Source organism: Aricia agestis, chromosome 6 (assembly GCF_905147365.1).
Source record: "Aricia agestis chromosome 6, ilAriAges1.1, whole genome shotgun sequence".
In the NCBI taxonomy this organism is placed as follows: domain Eukaryota; kingdom Metazoa; phylum Arthropoda; class Insecta; order Lepidoptera; family Lycaenidae; genus Aricia; species Aricia agestis.
Window position 1 is genome coordinate 6,775,015 of NC_056411.1, and position 27,339 is coordinate 6,802,353.

A 27,339-nucleotide genomic window follows, 5' to 3' on the forward strand; every position below is an offset into this window, starting at 1 on the left:
AACCCTTTATATAAATATTTAGTAATTGTGCCGTTCTATTTGCAGGTGAAACTGGATATTAGTAGGAATGCAATAGTGCAACAGGAGTCACAACTACGAGAACTCAAAAATGAATTACGTAATGTTGAGGTAAATACAATCACCCCCACGTTCTATTAAGCGTTAAAAATTATCAAAACGATCAAAATAGTACGCATTTGAGCGTTTTGATCGTTTTTAACGATTAATGGAACACGGGGCACAAGTTATAAACATATTTGACATTACAATGGTGATGTGCTAAGTCGCTGTCCCTTAAAATTATTTCAGAAATCTAGGTTCTCTAAAAAACTAACTACTTTTCATTATATCTACATGTTAAATCACGTTAATTAAAAATCACCTTGACAGGGCCAGGAGGGCTTTGTGTTTAGTGATATCTTAATGTGGTGGCGCTAGTTTCGATTTGTGTCACACGCAACGCGTTTTTCACGAATCGGTATCTGTGCGGATGGCGCCCGAGAGGAGCCAAAATACCTGTAAAACTATGATAAAATTGCATTTTTCTGAAGTTTCCCCTCAATGAAAGTGGCTTTATTTGTTACGTATTTTACGTGTACAGTGTTAGTTTTAGGATATTGCATAAACACTTACACTTCAGGAGTCTTAAACATTTATGGTCATCGAATTATTTTTTAAATATATAACGCCAACACTAGCAAAATCTCACATCAACATAATTTATTCTTATAATTAACTAGCAGCCCGCCCCTGCTTCGCACGGGTATGAAGAAAGAATTCATTCAAAAACTACAACTTATACAATGTTTATTTGTTTATAAAATGCTATAAAAGGTTTATATATTTTTTGGCGTTATACATGACTAGCATGTAATATCCCGTTCTACAATAAAATTAAATTAATTGATCAATATAGCCAAAGGTTTACAACACCTGATAAAAAAACAATTGTAAACAGACGAAAGAGCGATAAATTACAATTCATGGCGAGTGGCGCTCGAGAGGAGCCATCAAAGTCCCTGGCGCTTGGCGCCTCAGAGGAGCCATGAAATTTTGTTCGCCGCCAGGCGCAGAAATTTGCAAAAAATTACACCGCACTGAATCGGTTAAATCTAACAAAACTGCAATCACAACTGATAACATGATAACTGATGAATTAGTTACATAGACTTTATACATAGTGTAACAAAACTAAATGATAATAATACATACGGGGGTGCATGTGTTCTTTATATAATAATATAGAGTTTACTGTGAAAGTAGCAGCGCTGAAAGAAGATTTTTTTTGTTGCGCAGCGTCATGAGTTTGCACTTTACCCATACTAAGGTTAAAAAAGATACTCTGTCAGCGCTGCCACTTTTACAGTGAATTCTATACAGGGGACTTATACACACCCTAAAGTATTATCACTTAGTTTTGCTACACCCTGATGGATAAACACCTAAGATTAGACAATGTTTAGCTAGCATAAGCGTCACTGCTTAATTTTGCCATTTGAACTCATTTTTTTTCTGAATAGATTTGTAACAAATACTTTCAGAACGTTTATTAACGCTAAGAGCCTGTTTCACCACTTCCTGATAAAGTGTCGGACAGGCTATTCACAATTTTTTTGACAGATTATATATACAGGGTGTAACAAAAACAAGTGATAATACTTTAGGGTGTGTACGTGTTCCCTGTAGAGATTTCACTGTGAAAGTAGCAACGCTGAAAGACCAAATTTTTTTTTCACTTTTGTATGGGCAAGGGCCCGAGCGTCACGAGTTTCCCCATACAAAAGTGAAAAAATTTTTTGGTCTTTCAGCGCTGCTACTTTCACAGAGAACTCTCTACAGGGAACACGTACACACCCTAAATTATTATCACTTGTTTTTGTTACACCCTGTGTAGATAGCCTATCCGGCACTTATCAGGAAGTGGTGAAGCAGGCCCTTAGTAACGTTAATTTTAGGCCACACTGGAGAACATCGAGAATCTTCTAACGCGAGCCAAGTCGAACGCCAAAGAGAAGCTGCTAGAGGCGAAGCGGTGCTGCGACAACAAGCTGCCCCACGACCCGCAGTTCCCCTACCGCGAGCAGTTCGACAAGCTGCCGGCGGAGCTCGCGCAGCTGCAGCAGCACTGCATCGAGCTGCAGACCAGGATCGAGTGCATGGACCCCGCTGATGACAGGGTGAGTGGTTGTACTCAGTATACAATAACTCCCACACCGGTTTCGGTGACGGTGGCCGATTTAATTGAAACCATTACGTGTATTTATAGTGCCCAAGTGTATACTGCACACAAGATCACTCTTTATTCCTATACTCTCATAACCCAGTGGGACGGAAGACCGACACGACTGGTGAGACACTGATTACATGCCCATCCGACGCATGAATCATCTTATTTGTCAGACAGTCAGGTGATCAGCCTGCATTATTCTCTCACATTGGAAAAGTAACATGCGGGACAAGGACAGCGCAAACCTGAATAGTTATACGTTGCGCTTGAGTAATATACACTTATATACATAATGGGTAGTCTGGTAGCGGCGCACGTAGAAAACCTAACATATTTCTATTGTGCTCCTATCGCGTACCTAAACGAAATGTCAATTAGTTTTCATATTATCTTTTCTGAAATTAATAATAATGATTGTGAATAGTCTTCCTATTGTGCATTATGCAATTAACAAGTTACTCTACATCTGTCTTTATATTGATACTTGAAGCTACCCACGATGTAAGAAGAACATTCTAGCCCACAGAGTCCGATATTTCTACAGCCTCCAAAAATTCGTGTGTTTTCACTAAAAAGAGAAAGAGATAATAAGAATGTGTTGCGGTCGTCTTGTTTATTGAATATTAAATATTTTTATGGCATCTAATTTTCAGGCTGTGAAAGAGTACGAGGAGCGCGAGCAGACTATAGCCCGGCTCAAGAGCGATGTCAACAGCTCCAGTGACAACAACAGAATACTGGAAGAGAAGATGGAACGTCTCCGGTGAGTATGCCTTCTCGCAACGGTTTCGGCGGCGGTCACCGATTTTATGAAGTCAGTAAAGCTTCGAACAAACCTACGCGTCAGTGACGCGGGACGCGTCTGCAACGCGAAACTAGGTGCGACTACGGTGCAACTTCATCTAGTATATGCTAAATGGTTGGGGTAATGACATCCTCATACTTAACATCAGAGACGGACGGGTCGGACGGATGAACCCTCATGGGGTTGCGAGGTGCTAAGTTTGCTTTTGATTTGGAAAGTGCAGAGGAATAAAACACCTCTACAATGATCAAGTCGAATTAATTTAATATATTGATACAATTTATCAAAACGTAAAGAAATCAAAAAATCATAAACTAAAGAGTTGTACAAAATAATATATAAAAAAGGTTTTAAAAAGAAGTCTACTTATGTACACTACAAAACACGTCTGACACTTGACGCAAACATCCCGCGTTGCGGTCGCGCAGGTGTGCATAGCGCCATAAGATTATATGGGCAGCGTCCGCCGCGCGGTAGACGCTCCCGCTTTGGTCGCGTAGGTTTGGCCGAATTGTTGTTAAAAGTCGTGCTCGTCTCATTTTTGTTTCGCGCAAATCTTTTGTTACGCATGATTATAGGTCTTATGCGCAGTATATAAGCAGCGTACGAGCACTCTTCTAAGTCAAACCTAAAGGGACGTATGCCCGACATGACTGGCGAGGGTACAGAGTTCAGATGCAGTAGCTCTTACAAAGTTACAAGCCCATAATTCTTTCTTGCGAGATAATAAGGTGACCAGCCTGTATTGCTCAGTAGATGATGGGTGTCCGTAATTTTACAAATTATCCCCTTATTATAACACAGTTACATGTTTTGCCATTGTCAGTCAGACAAAGAAAAAGATTATATTGTATCTATAACGTCTGTACTCGTATACACAGTGTGGATCTTGTTATTACATATTGGTAAGGGTTTTTATATACCATTACTAATAACAAAAAAGTAGTTGAAGAACCTCAATTATTATTAATTTTTTTTAATGAAATAAGGGGGCAAACGAGCAAACGGGTCACCTGATGGAAAGCAACTTCCGTCGCCCATGGACACTCGCAGCATCAGAAGAGCTGCAGGTGTGTTGCCGGCCTTTTAAGAGGGAATAGGGTAATAGGGGAGGGTAGGGAAGGGAAGGGAATAGGGGAGGGTAGGCAGGGAATAGGGTAGGGAATTGGGCCTCTGGTAAACTCACTCACTCAGCGAAACACAGCGCAAGCCCTGTTTCACGCCGGTTTTTTGTGAGAACGTGGTATTTCTCCGTCGTGCCGAAGCATGGCTCTCCCACGTATAATTGGACGCCTGTCACCTCAGTCGTCGTCGGGATTAATAAAAGTGTTCGGCGACAAAAATTTGTTAAAGGGCCAATGCTAAGGCTGCGTTTCCACTAAAGCGGAGCGGAGCGGAGCTTAGCGGTGCCGAACCATGCTCGAAATCTTCGCTCCGTTTCGCTGTCATTCCGCTGGAATAGCACGATTCGTCAATTCGGGCACCACTAAGCTCCGCTCCGCTTCAGTGGAAACGCAGCCTAAAACTCGTGCGGACGCACGCTCGCGTGTGTACAAACGAAAAATAGTATGGGCGGACGCGGGCACGCTCAACTGACGGGCGGGCACACGGCGCGGGCGCACGCTTTTCGCAATCGACGTTGTTTCCGTTGACGTCTTCTTGCCAAATAATAAATTAGTAAGTAATCTACTCGACAACTGTACACGCTCGAGATAAAAATTATATTAGCGCTAAATGAGATGGGCGCACGCGACGGGTGCCCGCTCACAAGCGGCGGTCTTCCGACGCGTGTGCCCGCGCCCGCGTCCGCGTCCGCCCGTGTTTTAGCGTTGGCGCTAAGTGTTTTAACCTTATAATATCAAGAGTATTATTTTAAACATTCATCATTGTTGTAGACGAAAATGGCTGCCACCACTCGAAGAGCTAATACGGAACATCGACAGGAGTTTTGGCAGCATGTTCGAGAAACTCGGCTGTGCGGGGGAAGTCAAACTCGATAAAGCCGGTGGTGATGTAAGTACCGCTTTAAAGGCGCGACTCCACCGCGGCGTACGCTGTGCACGGCGGCCACGCAGTGATATCGCGCCTTAAATGCCGCACTCAGATACGAATATAACTGAATTTTAAAAAGATAAAACCGATTTCAAAATTGTACGTAATTGAGAATTAAAACTCCCTATATCCTAAACTATTGAACCGATTTTAATGAAACTTGCCCTATTCCCTAAGTTGAACAATACCTAGTCAACAAAAAAAGTGTTACTGAAATCTGAATGGAACTACTGTACTGGAACTACTCCAGAGATATGCGAACACAAACATTAAACATACATAATATAATATACATACATACACTTTTGGGCACATTTGTTCAGACGGTGATATAGACTAACATATTACGAAAATTGGGCAGTTCTGGAAATATTACATACATACGCGTCGAATTGAAAACCTCCTTTTTTGAAGTCGGTTAATTAATGCTAGACGCTCGCAAAGCCGTTGCGCAAAAAATCGTTTATGGCTTGAGAACCGTGATTGTATTAAAATTAAAATAAATCCATGTCCTTGCCCGGGATTCAAAGTATCTTTAACAAACAAATATACTTTATTGTGCACATAATATTGATGACATTACAAATACAAATAGGTACAATATAATTAATTGAACTGCACACAAAGGCGGCCTTATTACCTTAAAGCGATATATATCAGGCAACCTTTAACACGTCTTTGAGATGAAGAACTTAGGAAAATGGTGATGTGCAAAAGTATAAACATTTTTGAAAACAATTGACTAATCATGTTATAAATATTTTATTCAATAAATATTACAATAATCATTAATAAAAGTCATAAAAAAGGAATATTTAAATGAAATTAATAATTATTGTTGACTGATGATTGATGAATTAAAATAGTGATTAAAAAGTAACGACTTTTAAAGTCGTTTTCTTAAAAAACAAAGATTTTACACGTTCCCTGTCCCCGGAAGTTGGTTAAAAATGTAGATTATGTGTTAATCCAGGATGTCAGCTTGTAAAATTCTTGCGAAATCGGTTAACAAATAGCCACTGACATAGTATGTACTACGTACTAGACTCGACCACGCAACGCAATGCTTGGTCACATTCAACATAATCTATATAGCAGCAGTGCACTTAGTCGCCCGCGAGCTCTTCTGCGCGCCAGACGTACCACAATCAAAAACGAAACCAAAAAAAGTCGCAAAAATGCCTAGTTGTGGGTTAAGATACTGCAAAAATGATTCCAGTAACACTTCCAAATGCAACGGAATAACATTTCTTCGGTATTAGCATTCTTATTTTATTTTCAATTAAAATACGAACATTCAATTACTAGGTGAAGACGCGCGCCATTTGCATTGTCATAGAGTAGTAGATTCAGAGTGTAATGAAGGCAGAATACAGATCTATGATAAGACGACGATGAATGATATACTTAAAAGGCCCATTCACGGTAGGACTGCACAGCAGTCCTGCATTGAATGGGCCTCACTGATTGGTTCACACTCAGTGTTGCCGGCCGGAAACACTGTCTATTACACTGTTACTGATGGACAGTAACAGTGTAATAGACACAGGTGTTAGTGTACCGGGATATAGCTACAACTGCATGAGGAACGCTGTCATGGATTGCCAGCTTTCGGGACTTGGTCTGTATGATGATCACCGAAGGACTCGTTAATCCCTGAGCTTCATGGATTGTGAGGACGCGAGAGTCCGTTCCCGATCCATAGCCTGTATTAGTGAGGGCTGCTTTCTCCTCTTGTGTGTGGACAAGATACAGGGTATTTAGATCGGTTTTAGGTATTCTCGCTCCTGTATACTTCATTAGCTGCACAATTTCCTTCGATGAATAGATGTTATTATAGACCATGTTTAAGGCGTATGCCACATCCATAGGGCTCCTGTGTGTGCAAGACAACTCCTGGGTGATGCTGGTTACGAGGTTTGGACGAGTGTAATTAAGTTTAAAGAGGTTTTCACGCTCTATAAACGGAAGTTGGTTAATATCTCCAATGAGGATGACATCGTTGGCGCCTGTTAACGGATTCGCCATGACGATTGAGCCGAAATGGTTCATGAGGGCCTCATCAACTATCAACCTTTTGTAGGTTCCTTTTGTCCCATTTACCAGCCTAAACGCCTGTTAACTGATTCGCCATGACGATTGAGCCGAAATGGTTCATGAGGGCCTCATCAACTATCAACCTTTTGTAGGTTCCTTTTGTCCCATTTACCAGCAAAGAGGCCATGGTACGAACTTTATCTTTAACTTTGTTGCCAGTTCGTTCGTACGTAACGTACGTTCGTACGTTGATATTTTGTATGCACATACAATTTGAATGATATAATAATATGTAACTGTTTGATATCATTATTGTTTATATTATACCACGTATATAGTTGACACTTTAATGGAAATAACCAATTTAAATAAGTGTCACTTAATATGAAATACACGCTGAAGTGTGCAATTTGAAGATATTTGCTTCCCCTTATATACTGGTTTTTTAGATATGAAATACGTACTAATATCAATGTTATGGCATATTTACTCACGCAGGACTAGTGCAAAATAGATGATAAGCTATTGCTGTCAAAATATTGTGGTTAATATTGTTTTGGTAAACTATGTCAGCAGTAACCGCAAAATATACCGAACTATCTACTCCGACCTCTATCACATTTTTTCCCATAACTTCCAGGACCGCAAACTTCCGCAGCTAAAATTTTTTATTTTTCATTTATGAATAGTTAGGCTATCAAATAACACATAAAGTTGCACGTGGGGGAGACGTGGGTAAATGTGAAAACCTTCGACGAATAAAAAAGAAGAGAAAAATAGGGCATGTCAATTTTTAAGTACTTACTCAAAAATAAAAAGCATATTAAAAAAAGTTAATAGCTCAATATTAAGAACATAAAATATCCTTTTTAAAAATGTATAAAACCGCATGCATGTGCTAAATACTTTTTTCACAATATTCATTTGAATTATGTGTATGCAAACATTTGAATGAGCCATCCGCTACTTCAACTTACTTCAACCTATGATAAAAAAATATTTATGCAGTTTTAGTAGAAAAAAATGTCTGATTAGGATTATTTGGTTATTAGGGTATCGAATTCAATAAATATTTCATTCAAAGTGTGATATTTTTAAAAACCATTTATGATATGCTCTAGTTCTACCATTTTCCATAGTACGTCGGCGGGATTCGAACCCGCGACCCTCGGCTTGAGCTACCAACGCGCTCACCACAGATGTCGTCAAAAAAAATTTTTGTAGACTCGCGGACCAAATTTTTGACACAGTTACTCTTCCTCATAAAAAAAAATAGTTTTTATTATTCGTAGTTTAATACATAACATTACAGGACGACTACGACAAATACGGCATCGGGCTGCTAGTGAAGTTCCGCGCGGGCGAGCAGCTGGCGCAGCTGACTCGCCACGCCCAGTCCGGCGGCGAGCGAGCGCTGGCCACCGCCATGTATCTGATGGCGTTGCAGCGGCTAGCCAGCGTGCCCTTCAGGTAATAGCATTTCCTAGGGTTTCGTACCCAAAGGTACAAATGGAACCCTGTCACTAAAACTTCGCCGTCTGTTCTGTCGCCGCTATAACAAAAAATATACTCAAGACGAAATAAAATAAATATTTAAGGTAGGTACTTAAACCCTCGTGTTTTTTGACGAATATAAAGAGTGTTGAAAACTCTAAGGTTTAAACGGGTTTGGCATGTTCGGACGGGATTGCTATATTATTATTTATTATGTAATCAAATCTAGTGAAATCACGCTTCCCACTGAAAAAGTTTCTGTATACAAAAACAGCGTTCGCCGTTTCTTAAGTCTTTGGATAAAATAAGTATACCCAAACACGATACTGCCGATACCATAAAAAAGTGTATACCAAATAATTTAAATGCATGACATTAATTTATTATATCATGCTCAAAACATGATCTCATGTTTTTCAGATTAGTAGACGAGATCAACCAAGGCATGGATCCAATAAACGAGAGAAAAATGTTCGAACTACTCGTGAAAGTTACTACAGAGAACGAAAACTCGCAATATTTCCTACTAACACCCAAGGTAAATATTGTTTTTTTTCTTTTTCTAAACTTTGGTGATGGGTAAATAATTAATTATCCTACTAATTACTCATAATGCTACGAATAATAAAAACTAAGGAAAAGTAACTCCTTAAGTACTTGTCAAAAAAGTGTACCTTAAGTACACATTTCAATACATTTGCAATATTTAGGTGACTTTGAGCGGTTGAGCTTAAACCAAATTTGAAACGGTAATAGTATGGGAGTTACGATTCCTAAGTTTTTATTGTTCGTAGTCATAATGATATTTACATAGCGTATAACTATTGTTACGTGCTAGGGTTCGAGGATTTGGAGAGAAAGACCTGCTGACTCTCTTGAAGACTTTTATTCACTAAGTCCAGGTCACACAAGCACACACTAGGTCACAAAACTTAGCACTAAGTCCAAACACTAATCACTAGGTCCAATCACTAAGCACTATCACTGTCCTAGGTCGTAGCCAAGTCGTAGGTTTCACTGGTTCACTCACTATTGATCACTTGTCTTCACTTCGAAATCGCCTTGATAATAGCTCGTATCGAACTGAATTGCCGGGCCGTCTACCTGCGGCTTTTATATGGCGAGATGAATTCCAGAAATTTCCCGATTCACGTAAACAAGTAAACAAGTATGGGAACTTTCTAGGAGGCTCGAGCATGCACCACCTAGCGCCATCTAGTTTCGAGTAGGGGATTTATGTGTAGTGTGTCGCCTGATCAGTTTTGCTGGTTTGCCGCTAGATGGCACTACGTGTCCGTATACCATGTACCGTAACACTATTCAAGGTGAGGTATCTCTATTGGTAATTAGACTTTATCAAAGTGCTAGAGTGCTAGACAAAGACACAGTTGCGTAACTGTACCATTTGGGGCCCGTCTAGACAAAGACACAGTTGCGTAACTATACCATTTGGGGCCGGTGGCAAATTCTTTTGATGAGGCCATGTCATTAAAACCATCATGTTATTAATGAAATGAAAATTATCGGGGCCCCGTGGCATTTTCCCCAGCCCTGCCACCCTATTGTTACGCCACTACACAGACAAGCTGCGGGGCTAAATGGTCACATTTAGCAATTCCTCTTAATCAATTCAGTAAATGAATTGTCAAAACTGTCAAACTGACAAATGTCAAATCAGTACAAAAATACAGAAATGAATTGCAAGCAGAGTTGCATTTTGCGATTTTAGAAAAATGAATCATATGATTCATATCATGATTCTTCAAAGCGACCATTTTAGCCCCGCTGAACTTATGTACTTATTCACTGTTTAAATACTTACTTCTACTATTCTAACACCTTTTAATCGTGCGCACTCGAATATAATATTGCTATCGCGTTCCTGTCTTGTGTCTCTGTAAATGAGATAGCAATATAATTGTGCACAGCACAGTATTTCTGTCGTGTCTATAAATCCGATAGCAACACATTTTTCTTGAAGATTATGTATATATTTTACACATTACATTTCATGAAAGTGATGTTGAATTGATTATTTTTCCAGCTGCTAGCGAACTTGGAATACAACGAAAAGATTATGGTGCACACCGTCATGAATGGAAGACAGATTATGAACTACAAGAAGTGGGATTGCCAAAAGTTTCTGGAAAACGCTCGCTCGTATAGAATGTAGTATAATATTAATTATTATGTTAGTAACACATTTGTGTAAACATCACATTATTTTTTTTACTTATATTTTAAAACCGAAAGTATTATTATAGACTAATGGCGTTAATTTGCAGCGTGTCATCAACGCAATGGTTAACGACACTTTTGGTTAATTTGGGAGAAACCACTATATAAGTTACAAAATTTCATATTGCTTGAAAAATGTTTATGAATTCTGTGGCTGGTTTTCATTCACAAAGGTTTAAGTTTGTGACATCTGGCAAATTAATTAAAACAGTTGTGACATATTGAGGCTTATTTTGTAAGTTATTTGAAGGAGTAAAAAACGCTGGCACCTATCAATATACCGCAAAAACACCTGCAAAACGCGCATGTCACTGGTTAGTTTGATATTTTACTTTTAAGAGACAATAATTGAACATTAGGGTGCGCCCCAGACTAGCAGCCTCGTTTTGGATCGCTTGGAAATTGGAAATCATAAGACGTAGGTTACACGATCAGTTTCTCATCAATCTGGTAAAGATTGACGGAAAACTGATCGTCTAACCGACGGATCGATGGACTGGTAATTTTTTTAATACATAATATTATATTGTACGTAGGTTACACGATCAATCTGGTTGATGGTTCTAAAAAGTACATATAAAAAATAATCAGTCCATCAATCCGTGGGTTAGACGATCAGTTTTCCGTCAATTGATAGATGACAGATTGATCGTGTAACTACGTATATCACTTCACAAATGTCACGGTTAAAATCACTTCCAATCTGAACGCACCCTAATATTTAAATTCTTTCGTTGTGTAACACGAGTAAGTTGAACGTATTTTCTAAACATTATTTTACCTTTGGTAGACATTAAGTCTTGTGATTTTATAGAATCTATTTTTGGAATTCGGTACTGAGCTGTGGCCATCATGGTATTTTTAAATGCTTTAATCTTTTGTGATTAAAATGTGAATGTTTTTGTTGTCGTTACTTATTACTATTTATATTGTGTTTTGTTTGTTCAGTACTAGGTATTTGGGTTTTTCTTACTTTGGAGTCAGCAAAATGACATTCTTTGTGCACATAATATAATCTTTTTTGTATGCTATAAAAAGAGGACTGAGTTATGTTCAGTTTCTATTTTACTGGTATAATAAAAATTAATAATATGGTAATCCAATATTATGGTAATCCAATTTTCGTTTTTATTTTTGTTTTAATGACTAGGTTGACATTTGAAAAATGCTGACATTTTTTCTTTCCATTATTTGTTTTAATGTGTCCCTAGCCTCCTAGGCACCGGATTTACCTCAATTTTAATTTTTCGTAATTATATTACTCAATAATGATCATTATTTTTAAGAATGATACAATTAAGAAATTATGTTGTTTTAAATTAAAAAATGTACCAAAGTATTGTATTTTATTTCTCAACGAAAAGCAAACAAATATGTGTTAAAGTTCTTGTTTATCTGTTGTTTTGATGTTAAAGCTATTGATAAGTAATTAAATGAGGTACGTGTGTAAAAGCTTTAAAAGTAATAAATTTGTCACACATTTATTAGTAAACAAACGAACCTATCGATATTTTTTACATAAATACGTTTCCAATGATGCACACACAACACCTTTTATTAAGTAAAAGGGTTAAAATACAGATTACAGAAACATTTTAAAACAATTTCTCCTTCTTCCTGCCTAACCTACTCCTTACATACTTGATTTTACAGGTATTTCTTTCCACGGGTAAGATATTTGTTCTAACTAAATGCAAAGCAAAAATTGACACGAGCGATTCCTTAGCAACGCACGCGCGTCGTCGTTCTATCTTGATTTATTTCTGTGACGTAGACGGTCAATGTTTTATGTAACAGCTGGAAGCGGTAAACTAAACTTTATTTACAACACAATAAGATAAAATTGAGAAATGACAGCCTTACTACATAGAGGACGCGGAGCTTGGCTGAATTAAATCCTAAAAATACTATTGCAATGTGAATAAAAGCTAAAGAACACGTTAAAACAATTTCTCCTTCTTCCTGCTTAATCTGCGCCTTATATACTTAACCACAATATAGACTGTAATAACAATAACTCCTACTGACATTATTAACCACAGTATAATGTATATCAGTAGATCTATTTCCAGGTATTCGTAGAGTGTGATGTGGGCAGTGGGCGGGGCCAAGTGTCTCGCGCCGTGCCGCAGTACGTACTCCGCCCACCATATAGCACGCTCCAGCGGGGAATGCGGTGAGTCTTTCATTAGTGTTCGTAGACGGATGATACTGTCGTGGTAGCTGGAAGAGGATTATTTTTATAAGAAAGTAGATGAAGCTCGCAACTCCTTTGCGCCAAAATCCGTTTATCGCGCGGGTACATTTCTCCGGGATAAAAAGTATTCTATGTCCTTTCTCGGGACTCCAAGTACCTCCATAGTCCATACTTTTAAGCAAAATCGGCTTGAGCGTGTAGAGGCATTAGACAGACAGACACACAGGTTTATAATATTAGGTAGGTACTTATAGATTTTTTTTTAAGTATCGCTTGACAAATTACTCGAGTCTTGATCTAAAAGACTAAGAAAAGTACCAATAACAGGGTCATAATGTCATAACCATGGGACGATGCATGGTATAATATGGTAGTGATGATGATGATGAATGTAATTTGCATAGTAGCATATGCTTTTCGTTCTTTAAACAACGCCGAAACTCCCAAACTTGTATCTATAAAGAATCAGGAGTTCTCTCAGCACCTTCCGAACCACGGTATACCAGGTATACCTCGGTGCAAAATCTTACTTGTTGGTAGCATTTGCTTAGAATACTTCTAACGAAACCGAAGTCACCACATGTTTCCCTATAAATTTTGAGGAGTTCCCTCGATTACTTATGGATCCTTCATCAGATCACCACTTTTGTGAATATAATACCAAATTGGGATAATATTACCCTATATACCAAAAGAAAATTTTTGAAAATCGGTTAACAAATGGCGGAGTAATCGTTGAACATAATAAAACTAACATAACACCTCCCCCATTTTGAAAGTCGGTTAAAATTGTAGCCTATGTGTTATTCTGATGTATAAGCTATAATATTCTAAAGTTTCATTAAAATCCGTTCAGTAGTTTTTGCGTGAAAGAGTAACAAACATCCATACATCCACACATCCATACATCCATACATCCAAACAAACTGTGGCCTTTATAATATTAGTAGGATAGTAGGACTAGTAGGATAGGAAGTAAGATGTATTTTCAACTGTCCAGAAAAGGCAATTAAATGAGTTCGCACCTCGGCGTAACTGCACTGCAACGAAGCGACACGGCCATCACGACCAGATAAACTTTGAAATTATATGAGGCAAGTCGGAAAGGAATCGTCACCGTATCGCCTTGAGCCGTTCAATATTGTTTGTATGAAACTCCCTACTGCAAGGCACACTAAGCGGAATCGTAACGTAATCGCCTCGCCTCGGAACAGGCTCCGAAACGCGATGTGATGCGTGGTCAACTTGCAGTTCCCGCGCTTACGGCTCGTCGTCCCGTCTCCGTCCCTTGCTTCAAACTGATCTGGGGCCAGCGGTCGGCGAGCCGTAAGCGCGGGGACGACGAGCCGTAGCCGAGTTGCCATACAGGAGCTGCTGATACGCTTTGGTTACGTGCATACGTTAGGTTGACGCCTGGTTGACGGCGAGGCAAAGGGCGATACGGTGACGATCCGTTTCCGAGTTGATATGCCATAATATGTGTGCTATGGAGTATGGGCCCTTACGTATCACGCAACGTTAGTACCACAGACATAGATCATGATAGATACCGCATGTGTAATGTGTAATTGTGTATGTACTTCGCGTGACATATCGCGCTCCCAAACGACGAGCAACGCTCGTCTTTTGAAAGTCTGTTCTTTAGTCTATCGGAATCGGACGTCAATCGGAATTTTAAAAATGCCTAAATGTCTAAAAGTGCCGTATTGAGCTGAAATTCAAATAGAAACTTTTGCCTAGATAATGGACAATTTTCTTATCATCGGTACGTCACAGTAGCTATAAAAAAGTGGCACGCTCGTTTTCATACAAATGGAGCGACATGCAGTATCTATCTTGATCTATGTCTGTGGTTTGTACTATGGATTATGGAAATTGGAACATGCAGTGTCGCGTTGCTTAGCTGCGGCGTAGTGTCGCTTAGTGCGGTCTTTATATGGCGACCTGCGAATTGTTCATGTTACAAAATATATCTACCCTATCAATAATAGTCACAGATTATATTTTGTAACATGAAAAAATATAATAATAACAAGATGGCGCTTAAACAGCCTTGTAACGCCAGTGTAGTAATTGATGTGGTTATTGTGTATTCATTAATCGTTCGTGTCAATAATTATTATTAATTGATAGATCTTTGCATGGCATTCTAATATGGTAGTCTATTATTATGTATTAGAAATTTTATGTTATAACTTATGATCCCTCGCGAACGCAATCTTACAGTAAAAGTAAACTACAAGAAATGAGCGAATGTAAAAAAATTAAAATTAGAATTTGTTTACCTTACGTTGTTAATTATTTCTTCAATGGCATCTCTGAATGTTCTTGCGTCAAAGTCGTACCAGTCAAGTTTTTTTCCAATACCATGGTGCACATACTTCTCCGAGTTGTAGTACTGGTCGCCCATGATGGGTATACCTATCAGGGGTACCCCACCCGATATAGCTTCGTCTGTTGATTGTAGACCACCCTGCGTTATAAACAATTTCACTCTTGGGTGACCTGCAATGGAAATTGAGCCAATTCGTACACCGCTTGCGAAAATGTCTTGCTCTCTTTTGAGACATCTAAGACACATCGGTTAGGTATTTATGCTCTTCACGCTTAAAACAAAAACTCACGTAAAACATCAGCCTGTGGAAACCACTTTGAGACTCTTATATTTGTACAGTCGGCTGGAAGTTTGTCTTCTTCCCATCTTAGAAGCACATCGAACGGCAAATTGCACAATACCTCGAGCAGTATTTTTACTGTCTCTGGGGTGAAATTGGATAGTGTCGCTTTTGAACCGAAGCTTACATATATGGTCCCATTTTTCGAAGAATCCAAATGTTCTTGAAGGTCCTGTAAGTCATTGTTTGATTTGAAGCAGATTTAAATCTAGCAGAAGGGGCATTTTGGAAATTCCATAGTCTAACTATAATATAGTTAAGAAATTAACACATTACCTGTGGTAATGGTGTTGGTAGCTTTTCATGAATGCCTCCTATAAGGATCACGTTAGGAGAAAGTGGTTGGTTGTCTATCCATATAGGATGCACATTCAACATAGTCATATGTATGTTTTCCTTTAATTCGTTAAACGAAGGAGTGTCTTGACCAAAAATCTTTTTAATTATTACATCCGTCTCTCTGTTCAATACTTTGAATGCCGATATCAATTTCAAACCGTTCCATATCGTCTGAATTTTCTCAAACTTAGTCAAGTTGTACACTCTCTGATTCATTGGACAGGGATAAAGAAACGGGTGTATGTCTGAGCCAACACTCTTGTCACTAAAAAAAAGATGTCCTAGCGAACTAATTTGAATAACTGGTGCTTTGAAAATGTGAGAAAATCCTAAGCTCACTTCCATGCCATGTTCTGTCAGCAGTAGATCGTAGTGTTCCTTCTTCCTAATGATTTCTTTAACTGCTGGCGTTTCCATTGCTGCTTCGAAAACTTTAAATAAAGTTCTAGTGAGAAAAGATACATCCGGCACTACATCTCTATTTTTAGAGGTCGCATCGTTGAAAACTACTTTATCCCATACTGCGTAAGATGCGTTACCTATGTCTATTTCTATTAGATTTTCCGGCGCTTCTTGTCCAGAGAATGCTGGATTGGGAGTTATCACAACAACTTCGTGACCACGTCTGGCTAATTCTTGTGTAATAGGTCGGAACACTATCTGGTGACTTATTGCAGGTCCAGGAAATATGGCTAGAATCCGTGCGCATCTTAATGACGTCAATAGATTTATCACTATCACGACTTTTAGGTGAAGTGTATACATTCTCGGCTTTTGAAACGATACTGAATATCATTCAGTAGTTTTACCTTATTATAGTTATTGGAAATTATGGCAAAAGAAAATCTTTATGTCTTTTCCGTGCTTTACTTATCATTGACACAGGAACCAATAAAAGTTTTATTAGTTCCTGTTTTATTATACTGTAAGTTGTAACTATAATCAAAGGAATTACTAAGATAGGGCATAAAAATAAAACAGGTTAGTATTTCTTAGACTATATTGATTAACCTGATAAATAGGTAGAATAGATATAATGATGATCAATTTCATCACTTTCCTTGTTTATCGTTCGTGCTAATAATTATTACTTAATTAACTAAGCAAAACAATAATGACGATATCGTCATAATAGGGAAGTCTATGTTAAATTATAATATTATAATGCAAATTTTATCTGACGATCATTCGCACAATCGGAAATAGGCGTGGGTATGCAAAAACAAACGGAACCAATAAAACCCATAAAAGCAAATCTTCAACAAATGTATGTTTGTAAATGACTTTAGAATGAGACAACTATGAACCTTTTAATTTTTTCTTTTCCAAATTAACATTACTTTTTACCATTAATAACACGATAATGGTTACTACAACAAAAGTGGCAAGTATGACACTGATGATGCTAATCAAGAGGTTTATCTCCAGGTATTCGTAGAGTGTGATGTGGGCGGTGGGCGGTCTCAAGTGTTTAGCGCCGCCGTGCCGCAGTACGTACTCCGCCCACCATACAGCACGCTCCAGCGGCGATTGCGGTGAGTCCCTCATTATTTCTCGTAGTCGGATAATGTTCTGGCGATAGCTAGAATAGATTTTTTTGTTTTTGTTAGCTCTTCAAAGTTATTGGTAACTCAGTAGTCTTAATGCAATGGGATGGTAATCAATGGGAATATCCAATTTTATTTCAGTATCTCAAATGGTTTCGAAAGCAACAAACAATTAGTTGCTGCTTTTAAAACTGTTACTGATACTGACTTCTGAGTTCAATCATTCACATGATTGAACTCAGAAGTCTCATTTCATTGGAAAATCCCATGAAGCATGGTGTTTGGTGCTTTTGAGATAATTTGTGATACTGATGATAGATGATTGAGGGTAAGATGAGTAAAATATTCAAGGTCAAAGGGCAAAAGTGAAACATCAGTTTTGGTAATATACCTTGCTTTTTTCGTCACATCGTCTTATGATTATTTAACTTACGTAAAAACCTTATATTATCATCATATTCATACTATCATATCATATCATACTAATATTATAAAGCCGAAAGTTTGTGTGTTTGTGTGTTTGTTACTTCTTCACGCTTAAACGGCTGGAGCGATTTCGACAAAATTTTACAAGGAGGTAGCTGACATCTTGGATTAACACATAGGCTTTTTAACCGACTTCCGGAATGGAGGTGTTATGTTCATTTTTTATTTCTTTATGATCAACTATTACTTACTCCGCCGTTTGTGAAGCGATTTTCAAAATAAAATTATAATTACCAAAAATGCGTTACCTTTTGTCATTGATCACGGTATCAATGGCGGCCCTAAATGTTTGCGCGTCGAAATCGTTCCAATACAACATTTTTCCGATGCCATGACGTACATACTTCTCCGAGTTGTAGTACTGGTCGCCCATGATGGGTATACCTATCAGGGGTACCCCACTCGATATAGCTTCGTCGGTAGATTGCAGACCACCTTGCGTTATGAACAGTTTGACCTTTGGATGACCTGGAACATTCGATCCGGTATAAGGTTTCCGCTTATAGAAAATAGGAGCATGCAGTTTTTCGAAAAAAACTACATTACCATACCCTAAAACCATGTTTAACAGAGATTATTAATGAGTTTCATGACATACGATCAATTTATGCTCTACAAAATATACCAAAATAACAATTTCAAAGGTGCATTCCTTTTGCCTGGGAAAGATATTTGTGATGCTCACTTAATACGTCCGACTGTGGGAACCATTTCGAGATTTTAATGTTTTTATATTCCTTAGGAAGGTGGTCTTGGTCCCATTTCAGTAGGACGTCGTATGGCACCTCTGACAATACATCCAGCAAAGTTTTCACATTAGCAGCATCGAATCTGGATGGCATTGAGTTTGTTCCAAAGCTGACGTAGATAACACCATTCCGTGAAGAATTGAGATGTGTTTCCAGTTCCTGAAAATGTTATTAATAATAGCTTAAATCTCGTCTGTTCTGTAGTTTACGACGTACAATGTATTATTAACCACCACTAATGTACTATCAGCGGGTATAACGCCTCCGTGGTCCAGTGGTTCAGAGCTCGGCTCTTGACTCGGAGGTCGTGGGTTCGATTCCCGCGTTGGAAACATGTTATTTCCAAGTTTGGTTAGGATAATACAGGCTGATCACCTGATAGTCTGACAAGTAAGATGATCCATGCGTCGGATGGGCATGTAAAAAATCGGTCCTGCGCCTGATCTCTCGCCAGTCGTGTCGGTCTGCCGTCCCACTGGGTTATGAGAGTAAAGGAATGGAGAGTGCTCTTGTGTACTGCGCACACACTTGGGCACTATAAAATTACTCCTGCGTAGCTGGCCTGGTTTCCATGAAACCGGCCACCGTCACCGAAACCGGTGTGGGAGCTATTATTATTATATTACTATCAGCGGGGCTAGAATGGTCACATTTAGCAATTCCTCTCAATCAATTCAGCAAATGAATTGTCAAAACTGTCAAACTGACAAATGTCAAATTAGTACGAATTACTAGACATAAATTGCAATCAGACTTGCATTTTGCGATTTAAAAAAAAATCATATTATGATTCATAATATGATTCTCCAAAGCGACCATTTTAGCCCCGCAGAGAAGTAATTATTGATTCCAAGGCAGATGGGGGGCCTACGTAGTTTGGTCGCGTTACGTCGAACCCAGCCGACAGATCACAATAATTATCTAACATTGAATTGATTGATCCGACCAAATGACGCGCATTGGTCTGTCAAAAGCCTAGGAATCAATTTCCTCGATAGTACATAAAATATTTATTTAAATTGGAAGGAAAATGACAATAAAGTAGTACCTAATTGAAAAAACGCAAACTTCCTAGTGGCGAAACTACTAGGTTTACAGCACTTAAATTATCGATGTAAGTATAATAGTTAACGTTAAATTTATATGAGGAACATAATAATTGTTAATGTTAAAAATAAAGTTATTAGCACTGTAATATTATGCTAAATAAATTAAGCATAATTTTGATGTGAATCTGACCTTGAGATTATTATTATTTTTAGTGCCTCAAAGGTCACTTGCATTGATAGCTGGTTTAGCATCTTCCTTTTAACCGACTTCCAAAAAACGAGGAGGTTATATGTTCGGCTGTGGATATTTTTTTAATAACAAGTACGGGTCGGGCCACGCGCAATATAGGATTCCGTAGTAACGCTAGTTTTTTTTTTAATTTTTGTATTGTCAATGAATGTATATTTATAACCTGTTTTACACTACTCACAACATCATCTCAGTTACTTTCAAAGGAATTTGAACGAAAAATTCCTTTATACTTCGCCGAATACATTTTATTTAGTTGATCGACTATTACTCAATAACTTATGAAGTCTGCTTAGCCGTGATAGTTTTCCTTTTAAATTTAGCATATTTCCTACTACCGTGAACTTTTTTCATTTCCAGAAGCAACGGTTTAGCTGGTAGAAGGGAAGACAATGGACTCTAACGATTTTTTCCACTTTAAAACTTAATATTTCACAGACGGATCCCTAAATCGGAAAATGATCTATGAATACTCATAATATTTTTACAAAACCTACCCAACGACACCCCACACGATAGGGTGGACGTGAAAAAAAATTCATCCCCACTTGATGTGTAGGGAAGGTACCATATTTTTTTTTTTAAGATTTCATGTACCATTTTATCGGCATCATTAATATGTGTATTCATGCCAAATTACAGTTTTGTAGGTCCTATAGTCTCTGAAGCAAAACCGCGGACAGACAGACAGACTGACAGACAGTCGGACAGACGGACGGACAGACTGACACTATAAGGGTTCCTTGTTGACTACGGAACCCTAAAATGAATTTTAAATTCTTTTAGTCTTACCAAAACTCTAGAACGGCTGAACCGATTTAGCGTAGCTAAAAGTGTTAGTTCTTAAGAATATGATCATTACCACCTACTATAGGTACTCAACACTTTTATAGCAAATAATTTAAACGAATTGAATTGTCTTGAAATATTCGTTAACATAGGAGGAAAGTGATACGAAGTTCACGAGTCATCTGACACTTTTGATGGGAGAAATTTAACTTTTAAATCATGCAGCAATAAACGAAAGATGAAAACTCGCTAAGCATACACACGGTTTCTTGCACGGACTTGAGTTGGTCAGATTTTTACAAATTCTTGTTGGAAAAGCAAAAATTGGCAAGACGTTATCGTAAATACTGTTTAAGGTGAGGTGTCCGGGGAAATAACCACATTTCGGCCAAATTTTGTCGTGCCTGACCGACGAAGCGAATTTGTGTGATAGAACCCTAGCTATAGGGTAGGCTCAAACAACTTACTTTAGGCATAGAATTCGTGGGTTTCTGATGGATTCCGCCCAAGAAGACAACGCTTGGCGGCACAGGCTGATTGTCCGCCCATACAGGATGAATGTTCAACATTGTTATATCTATGTTCTTCTTTAGTTCGCTGAGCGTGGGAACGTCTGGGCCGAATACTCTCTTCATCATCTCATGTTCCTCTTCTTCCAATGATGTGTAGTACGACATGAACGTGTAACTCTCCCATAGCGTTTTAATCTTCTCTAGCATAGTCAAGTTGTAGATTCTTCTGTGGAAATTGCTCGGGAATAACAGCGGATGACTTGCCGATCCCATCACGTCGTCGTTGTATAAAACTGAGCCAAGGGAGCTCATTTGGATCACCGGCACTTTGAAAATGTGCGAGAATCCTAAACTTGGTCGAATACATAATTCCGTAATCAACAAATCGAAATCCCCCATCTTCTTTTCGATTATATCTTTCACTGCCTCGGTTTTCATCTCGGCTTCAAAGAAGGTGGGTACCGTTTTAACGAGCGCCTTCAGTTGTGTCACCACATCTGTAGGGTTGCCTGCCAATTCTTTTGTGATTGCCTTCACCCATGCTTCGTAGCCGGTGTCGTGTACGTCTATTTCTGTAAGGTTTTTCGGCGCCTTACCTTTTGGGTATGCAGGATCAGTTGTGATTACCACGACTTCGTGTCCCCGGTTAATAAATTCTTGTGTTATTTCACGAAATACTAAATGGTGGCTTACAGAAGGCATAGGAAATACGGCTAAGATCCTTGCACATGTTACTGTAGAAACTAGAGCTAGTAACACAAGTGTGACCGCTTGCTTGGCCATGTCAGTTGATAATGAAAACGATGCGGTTATTAAGTCTAGATCTAAGCCTTGAACAATGCATGTTAGGGTTACGTTCCTCAACTTGAGTTAACTATGCTTATATAATGCTTATATAGCTATTGATCTTTTAACTTTTATTGAACTAAGTATAAAATAGTTTTCACCAAAAGGATAAACATCGATACCTACCTGACATTTTTACTTAGCCGTACATACATATAATGTAGATATAAATATTTTTAATGCTATACATTATTTCATTTTGTAATAAAATATAATAACACGGAACCAGCGAGTTTCGCTCTTGTCCTGCTTTTGATTTAATTATTATTGCTACACAAATATTGCCATTAAGCTGTAATTAAGTATTTGTACCGTCTAGATCACTTGTTAATTATATTTTTATAACCATGCTTATATAATTATATCTTGTACAATATGATTTAATTTTATTAAATAACTAGCTGATGACTATCATTATGTTCTCTCAGTCTCTTCATCTCTTTCACGGATTCTATATTGTCTATGTGCTAATCGAGACTTTTCATTTCTTAATAATTTTTTTGTATAATTTTCTTTAAAGAAAGATTCATAACCTAATCTCAGTGCCATATCAATGTGATCAAGATCCCTGGGAGATCGCTGAAATTTTAACTATCCACAAATTTTCACTGACGGTAATTTGTGGCGAAATAATATTCTCACTTTCGTGTTTTGCTCACAAATTTTTCAAAGGATAAGGTTTACAATCAAAACGGAAACAAACTTGCGTAAATCAAAATTAAGACTTTTTAACTTTATTTCCATAGAAAGTTTTCGTTACATATCTCCATATGCCATATGCAGCAAGCAATGAAGTCAGCGTTACGAGGGCGAATCCCAGCAGGACTGCTATCATCAGGTCCACCTCTAGGTACTGGTATAGCGACATGTTGGCGGTGGGAGGACGTAAGTGTCGCGCGCCGCCGTGCCGCAAGACGTATTCCACCCACCACACTGCCCGTTCCAGCGACGTGTTTGGAGTGTCGCTTATGATTTTACCAAGCTTTACCACGTTTTTACGGTAGCTGAAATTATAAATAATAAGATTATTATCCTGGCATCCAGCACCAAACGCTCTCTTCCTTATGCAATCTGTTTTGGGTTATTTATTTGCAAATTTAACGTTGTCTTGAATAATTTTATTATTCCGGGCTGATGATGTAACATTTAAATATTTCATCCGTATCATAACTATTTAATTTATATCTTTCTGGTATATTTGTCTGTCTATTACCTTCTCACATTGAAACTGAACTAAATGAGTTTATAAAATTTTGATGATCTAGATTCTGTGCTTAATAGACATATCACATAACTAATTATACCTTTCATCTTAATTATCGTGTCTATAGCTTTCCTGAATGATTCCCTATCTAGAGTGCTCCATTCCAGCTTGGTGCCAATTCTGTGATGAGCATATTTCTCTGTGTTGAACCACTGATCTCCTAAAATGGGTAGTCCTATCATTGGAACTCCAGCGGTTAAAGATTCTTCAGTAGATTGAAGACCTCCTTGAGTTATAAACAGTTTTACGTTGGGATGTCCTGTAAGTACATAACTATTTAGGTAAATTTTAGGTTAGGAGTGAGACGGAATTGATTCTGTCACGCACACGTGCTACTTTTATGTAGGTGTTTTATCATAATAATTTATCAAAATTCTAGCCACAAGGGGTAAAATAGGGAACCAAAATACACTACTATGTTGGTGAAGCCTCGAGCAAAAGCTAATAAGTACTTACCTTAAATTAAAATTACTCATTAAGTAAGAAGAGATAACATACTTAAAATATCGTATTGTGGAAACCATTTCGAGATTTTAATATTACTACAGTCGACTGGTAGATTGTCTTGGTCCCATTTCAGCAGCACATCATAAGGCAGCTTGCAGAGCACGTCAAACAGTATTTGCACTGTTTCGGGGGCAAACTTCGATGGGGTCGCGTTGGTACCAAAACTCACATACACAACCCCTTTTTTGGATGCGTCCAAATATGATTGGTATTCCTAGAAAAAAAATATTAAATCGCAGCAATATAAAAATTGCATAAACATTAAAATGAAGTCCTTGCCAAGTTCCTTCGCGAACAAATTTAATTGTTCATTTGTCATATTATGTAAAATGAGAATAATGCAAAAATATGATAATTTTTATATTTATTCAACAATAATAAACTGTACAAGTAAGAAAGCAAAAAAATTATAAGTATCCATTTACATAGGTATAGCTATGAATAATTTGAAAGGTAAATACTTTTAATAGAAATAGTAAATACGGTATATTAGCTTAAAGCAACGGATATTCAGAAGATGATATGGTGAATATTGATGGAGAAAAAGTTACCAGAGGTAAAGGCTTCGGTGGCTTTTGATGTATGCTCCCGATGTACACTACACTCGGGGGTACAGGCTGGTTGTCGGCCCAAATAGGATGTATGTTCAACATGGTCAAGTGTATGTTGTCCTTCAGAACACTCAGGGGCGGCACATCCGGACCAAAAATATCCTTCATCAGCTCGTGTTCCTTCTCCTCAGCAGCGGAGTACGTCCACTTTAAGCGTAAGTCGTTCCACAGTTGGAAAAATTTCTCGTATAGTGTCAAATTGTATATTCTCCGATTGAAGGAACTGGGGAAAAGGAATGGATGCGTCTCCGATCCAACGATTCCGTCGTTATACAGTATGGATCCGAGAGAGCTGATCTGAATTACCGGGACCTTGAATATATGCGAGAACCCCAGAGATTTTCGAATGCACAGCTCCGTAAGAATCAAGTCGAAATCCCCGCGTTTTTTGTGGATGATCTCCTGCACGGCCGGAGTTTGCATTTCCGCCGGGAAGAACTTCCATGTACTCTTTATCATGAACTCGAGGATTGTCAGGAAGTCGTTGGGCTTCCCGACGACGTCTCTGTTAATGACTTCGAGCCACGCCTCGTAGGCTGTTTCGTGGACGTCTATCTCTGTTAGGTTAACGGGAGCCTGGCCCTCAGGGAAGGCCGGGTCTGGGGTGATGACCACCACCTCGTGGCCTCGCCGCACCAGCTCCTGGGTGATCGGACGGAACACCACCTGGTGACTCACGGACGGCATCGGAAAGACCGCCAGAATCCTCGCACATTTCGCCAAGGATACAAAAGTTAGCACCAAAACGATCGCCCGCGCAATCATAATGCTAATGAATGCGTTGCGCGGAATCTCCGTCGGCTTACATATTTTAAAACTTTTAACAAGCCCCCCACTTTGTCTTTCAGTCAAAAAGTAATAGTAAAAACGTGTAAAGCTGCGCGTCCACTGGATCGGAATCGGAGCGTACGGAGCGGACGGAGCGTCGTCATCACCGTCATTTACGAAATGCCGATGGGGTGCGTCCACTGCATTTTTTTAATTAAATAAGGGGGCAAACGAGCAAGCGGGTCGCCTGATGGAAAGCAACTACCAGCGCCCATGGACTCTCGCAACATCAGAAGAGCGGCAGGTGCGTTTTCGGCCTTTTAAGAGGGAATACGCTCTTTTCTTGAAGGTTTGCAGGTCGTATAGGTCCGGAAATACCGCTTGTGACAGTTTGTTCCAGAATTTTACAGTGCGCGGCAGAAAGTTACGCGAGAAACGCACGGTGGAAGACTGCCACTCATCAAGGTGATGAGGATGGTATATTTTTCACGTGGGACGAAGGCGAAAAGTTGCAGGTGGTATGATTCCGAACAATTCCTCAGAGCACTTCCCGTAATACAACTGATAGAGGATGCAGAGTGAAGCTAGCATTCGGATTCATCATCGGCAATTTAGTTATTTTTAGTCCGTCATAGCCTGTTAATTTGCATTTGCATTATGAAGGATAGTGACGAGGATATTGTTGTAATTAGCTGTATTTTATACAAACATAGGTCGCCCCCTTAAAGTTACAGTATAGTTAAAGTTAGTTGGTGCAACCCAACCTTAGAAACGATTAGCATGAAGAAAAAAAGTAGGTCAAGTAGCCTATTGTGTTTGTACTTTAATAATCCTACTATCCTACTATTACTTATATAATATATTATAAATATTATATTTATTATTTTATTATTACAATATTATAAAGGCGATAGTTTGGATGTATGGATATTTGTTACTCTTTCACGCAAAAACTTAATAATACATAGGCTACAATTTTAACCGACTTTCAAAATTGGGGAGGTGTTATGTTCGTTTTTTTATATTCAAAGATTACTCTGCCGTTTGTATTCCCAATTTGGTATTATATTCACAAAAGTAGTGATTTGATGAAGGATCCATAAGTAATCGAGGGAACTCCTCAGAATTTATAGGGAAACATGCGGTGACTTCGGTTTCGTGAGAAGTATTCTAAGCATGCATATGCTTACCAACAAGTAAGATTTTGCACCGAAGCACCTGGTATACTGTGGTTGGGAAGGTGCTGAGAGAACTTCGAATTAATAGATACAAGTTTGGGAGTTTCGGCATTGTTTTAAGAACGGAAAGCATATGCTACTATGCAAATTACATTCATCATCATCATTATCACTACCATATATGTTATTGGTACTTTTCATAGTCTTTTAGATCGAGACTCGAGTTTATCAAGCTATACTTTAAAAAAATATATACTTTATATTATTATAAACCTGAAGAGTATGTTTGCTTGAACGCGCTAATCTCAGGAACTAAAATTATTTCAGTGTTAGATAGCTCATTTATCGAGTAAGGCTATAGGCTATATTATATTAACACGCTAAGATTAATGCGACCGAAGAAACTCAGGAAAATGAGGGAAAAACTGAAGAAATAAGTATTAGAAAGAGTTTATCTCACCAACTACTGGATCAATTTTTATGGCAATATTTGGCACAGATATATATAGTAGACCACGTGAAGGGAGTAGGGACATAAGCTATTTTTTATGGGGAAATGTACGGTTTCCGTAAAATTCCTAAATTACGCGGGCGAAGCTGCGCGGGACATCTAATTAATAAATAAATAAAATAAAATAAAATAAATAAAATATCTTTTTATTCAAAATGGGTATCATGATACACTTTTTGAAAGTCGAACGAAGAAACTACGTTGCCTA

The 27,339-nt window shown here is 38.4% G+C and overlaps 3 protein-coding genes across 5 annotated transcripts in view; 1 reads left to right on the forward strand and 2 right to left on the reverse strand.

Moving 5' to 3' along the window:
- The window catches only part of LOC121727686 (structural maintenance of chromosomes protein 5), a 73,021-nt gene extending 61,112 nt beyond the window's left edge, over positions 1-11,909 (forward strand). The window contains exons 14-20 of the mRNA XM_042115652.1: positions 46-129; positions 1,956-2,177; positions 2,881-2,990; positions 4,928-5,045; positions 8,434-8,591; positions 9,036-9,153; positions 10,660-11,909. Of these exons, the coding sequence (XP_041971586.1) occupies positions 46-129; positions 1,956-2,177; positions 2,881-2,990; positions 4,928-5,045; positions 8,434-8,591; positions 9,036-9,153; positions 10,660-10,788 (939 nt within the window). The 3' untranslated portion in view covers positions 10,789-11,909. The remainder of the gene's footprint in view (positions 1-45; positions 130-1,955; positions 2,178-2,880; positions 2,991-4,927; positions 5,046-8,433; positions 8,592-9,035; positions 9,154-10,659) is intronic.
- Positions 11,910-12,748: 839 nt separating this feature from the next.
- On the reverse strand, positions 12,749-16,589 carry LOC121728475 (UDP-glycosyltransferase UGT5-like). Its single transcript, XM_042116674.1, has 4 exons — positions 16,002-16,589; positions 15,675-15,897; positions 15,336-15,555; positions 12,749-13,076 (listed from the first exon to the last, which is right to left on the reverse strand). Exons 1-4 carry the CDS (start codon positions 16,479-16,481, stop codon positions 12,794-12,796), a joined length of 1,206 nt encoding a protein of 401 aa, XP_041972608.1. The 5' UTR covers positions 16,482-16,589; the 3' UTR covers positions 12,749-12,793.
- Positions 16,590-17,216: 627 nt separating this feature from the next.
- LOC121728474 (UDP-glucosyltransferase 2-like) lies at positions 17,217-25,481 on the reverse strand. 3 transcript variants are annotated; one of them, XM_042116673.1, is made up of 4 exons: positions 24,615-25,481; positions 24,055-24,277; positions 18,346-18,565; positions 17,217-17,646 (listed from the first exon to the last, which is right to left on the reverse strand). In XM_042116673.1, exons 1-4 carry the CDS (start codon positions 25,437-25,439, stop codon positions 17,364-17,366), a joined length of 1,551 nt encoding a protein of 516 aa, XP_041972607.1. In that variant the 5' UTR covers positions 25,440-25,481; the 3' UTR covers positions 17,217-17,363. The 3 variants fall into 3 exon arrangements, with proteins under 3 accessions (XP_041972607.1, XP_041972604.1, XP_041972606.1); XM_042116670.1 differs by lacking the exons at positions 24,055-24,277; positions 24,615-25,481 and adding exons at positions 18,783-19,005; positions 21,402-22,240; XM_042116672.1 differs by lacking the exons at positions 17,217-17,646; positions 18,346-18,565 and adding exons at positions 23,152-23,296; positions 23,597-23,815.
- Between the last annotated feature and the right edge of the window lie 1,858 nt (positions 25,482-27,339).

Coding starts and splice junctions, on each gene's coding strand:
- LOC121728475 (XM_042116674.1), bottom strand. CDS start 16,481: ATGGAAACGCCAGCAGTTAAAGAAATCATTAGGAAGAAGGAACACTAC. Junction 15,898..16,001: donor TACCAACACCATTACCACAG/GTAATGTGTTAA, acceptor AATGACTTACAG/GACCTTCAAGAACATTTGGA. Junction 13,077..15,335: donor GAAATAATTAACAACGTAAG/GTAAACAAATTC, acceptor ATCCTCTTCCAG/CTACCACGACAGTATCATCC.
- LOC121728474 (XM_042116670.1), bottom strand. CDS start 22,229: ATGGCCAAGCAAGCGGTCACACTTGTGTTACTAGCTCTAGTTTCTACA. Junction 18,566..18,782: donor CCCACAGTCGGACGTATTAA/GTGAGCATCACA, acceptor CGAATGTTCCAG/GTCATCCAAAGGTCAAACTG. Junction 17,647..18,345: donor ACCGTGATCAATGACAAAAG/GTAACGCATTTT, acceptor AATCTATTCTAG/CTATCGCCAGAACATTATCC.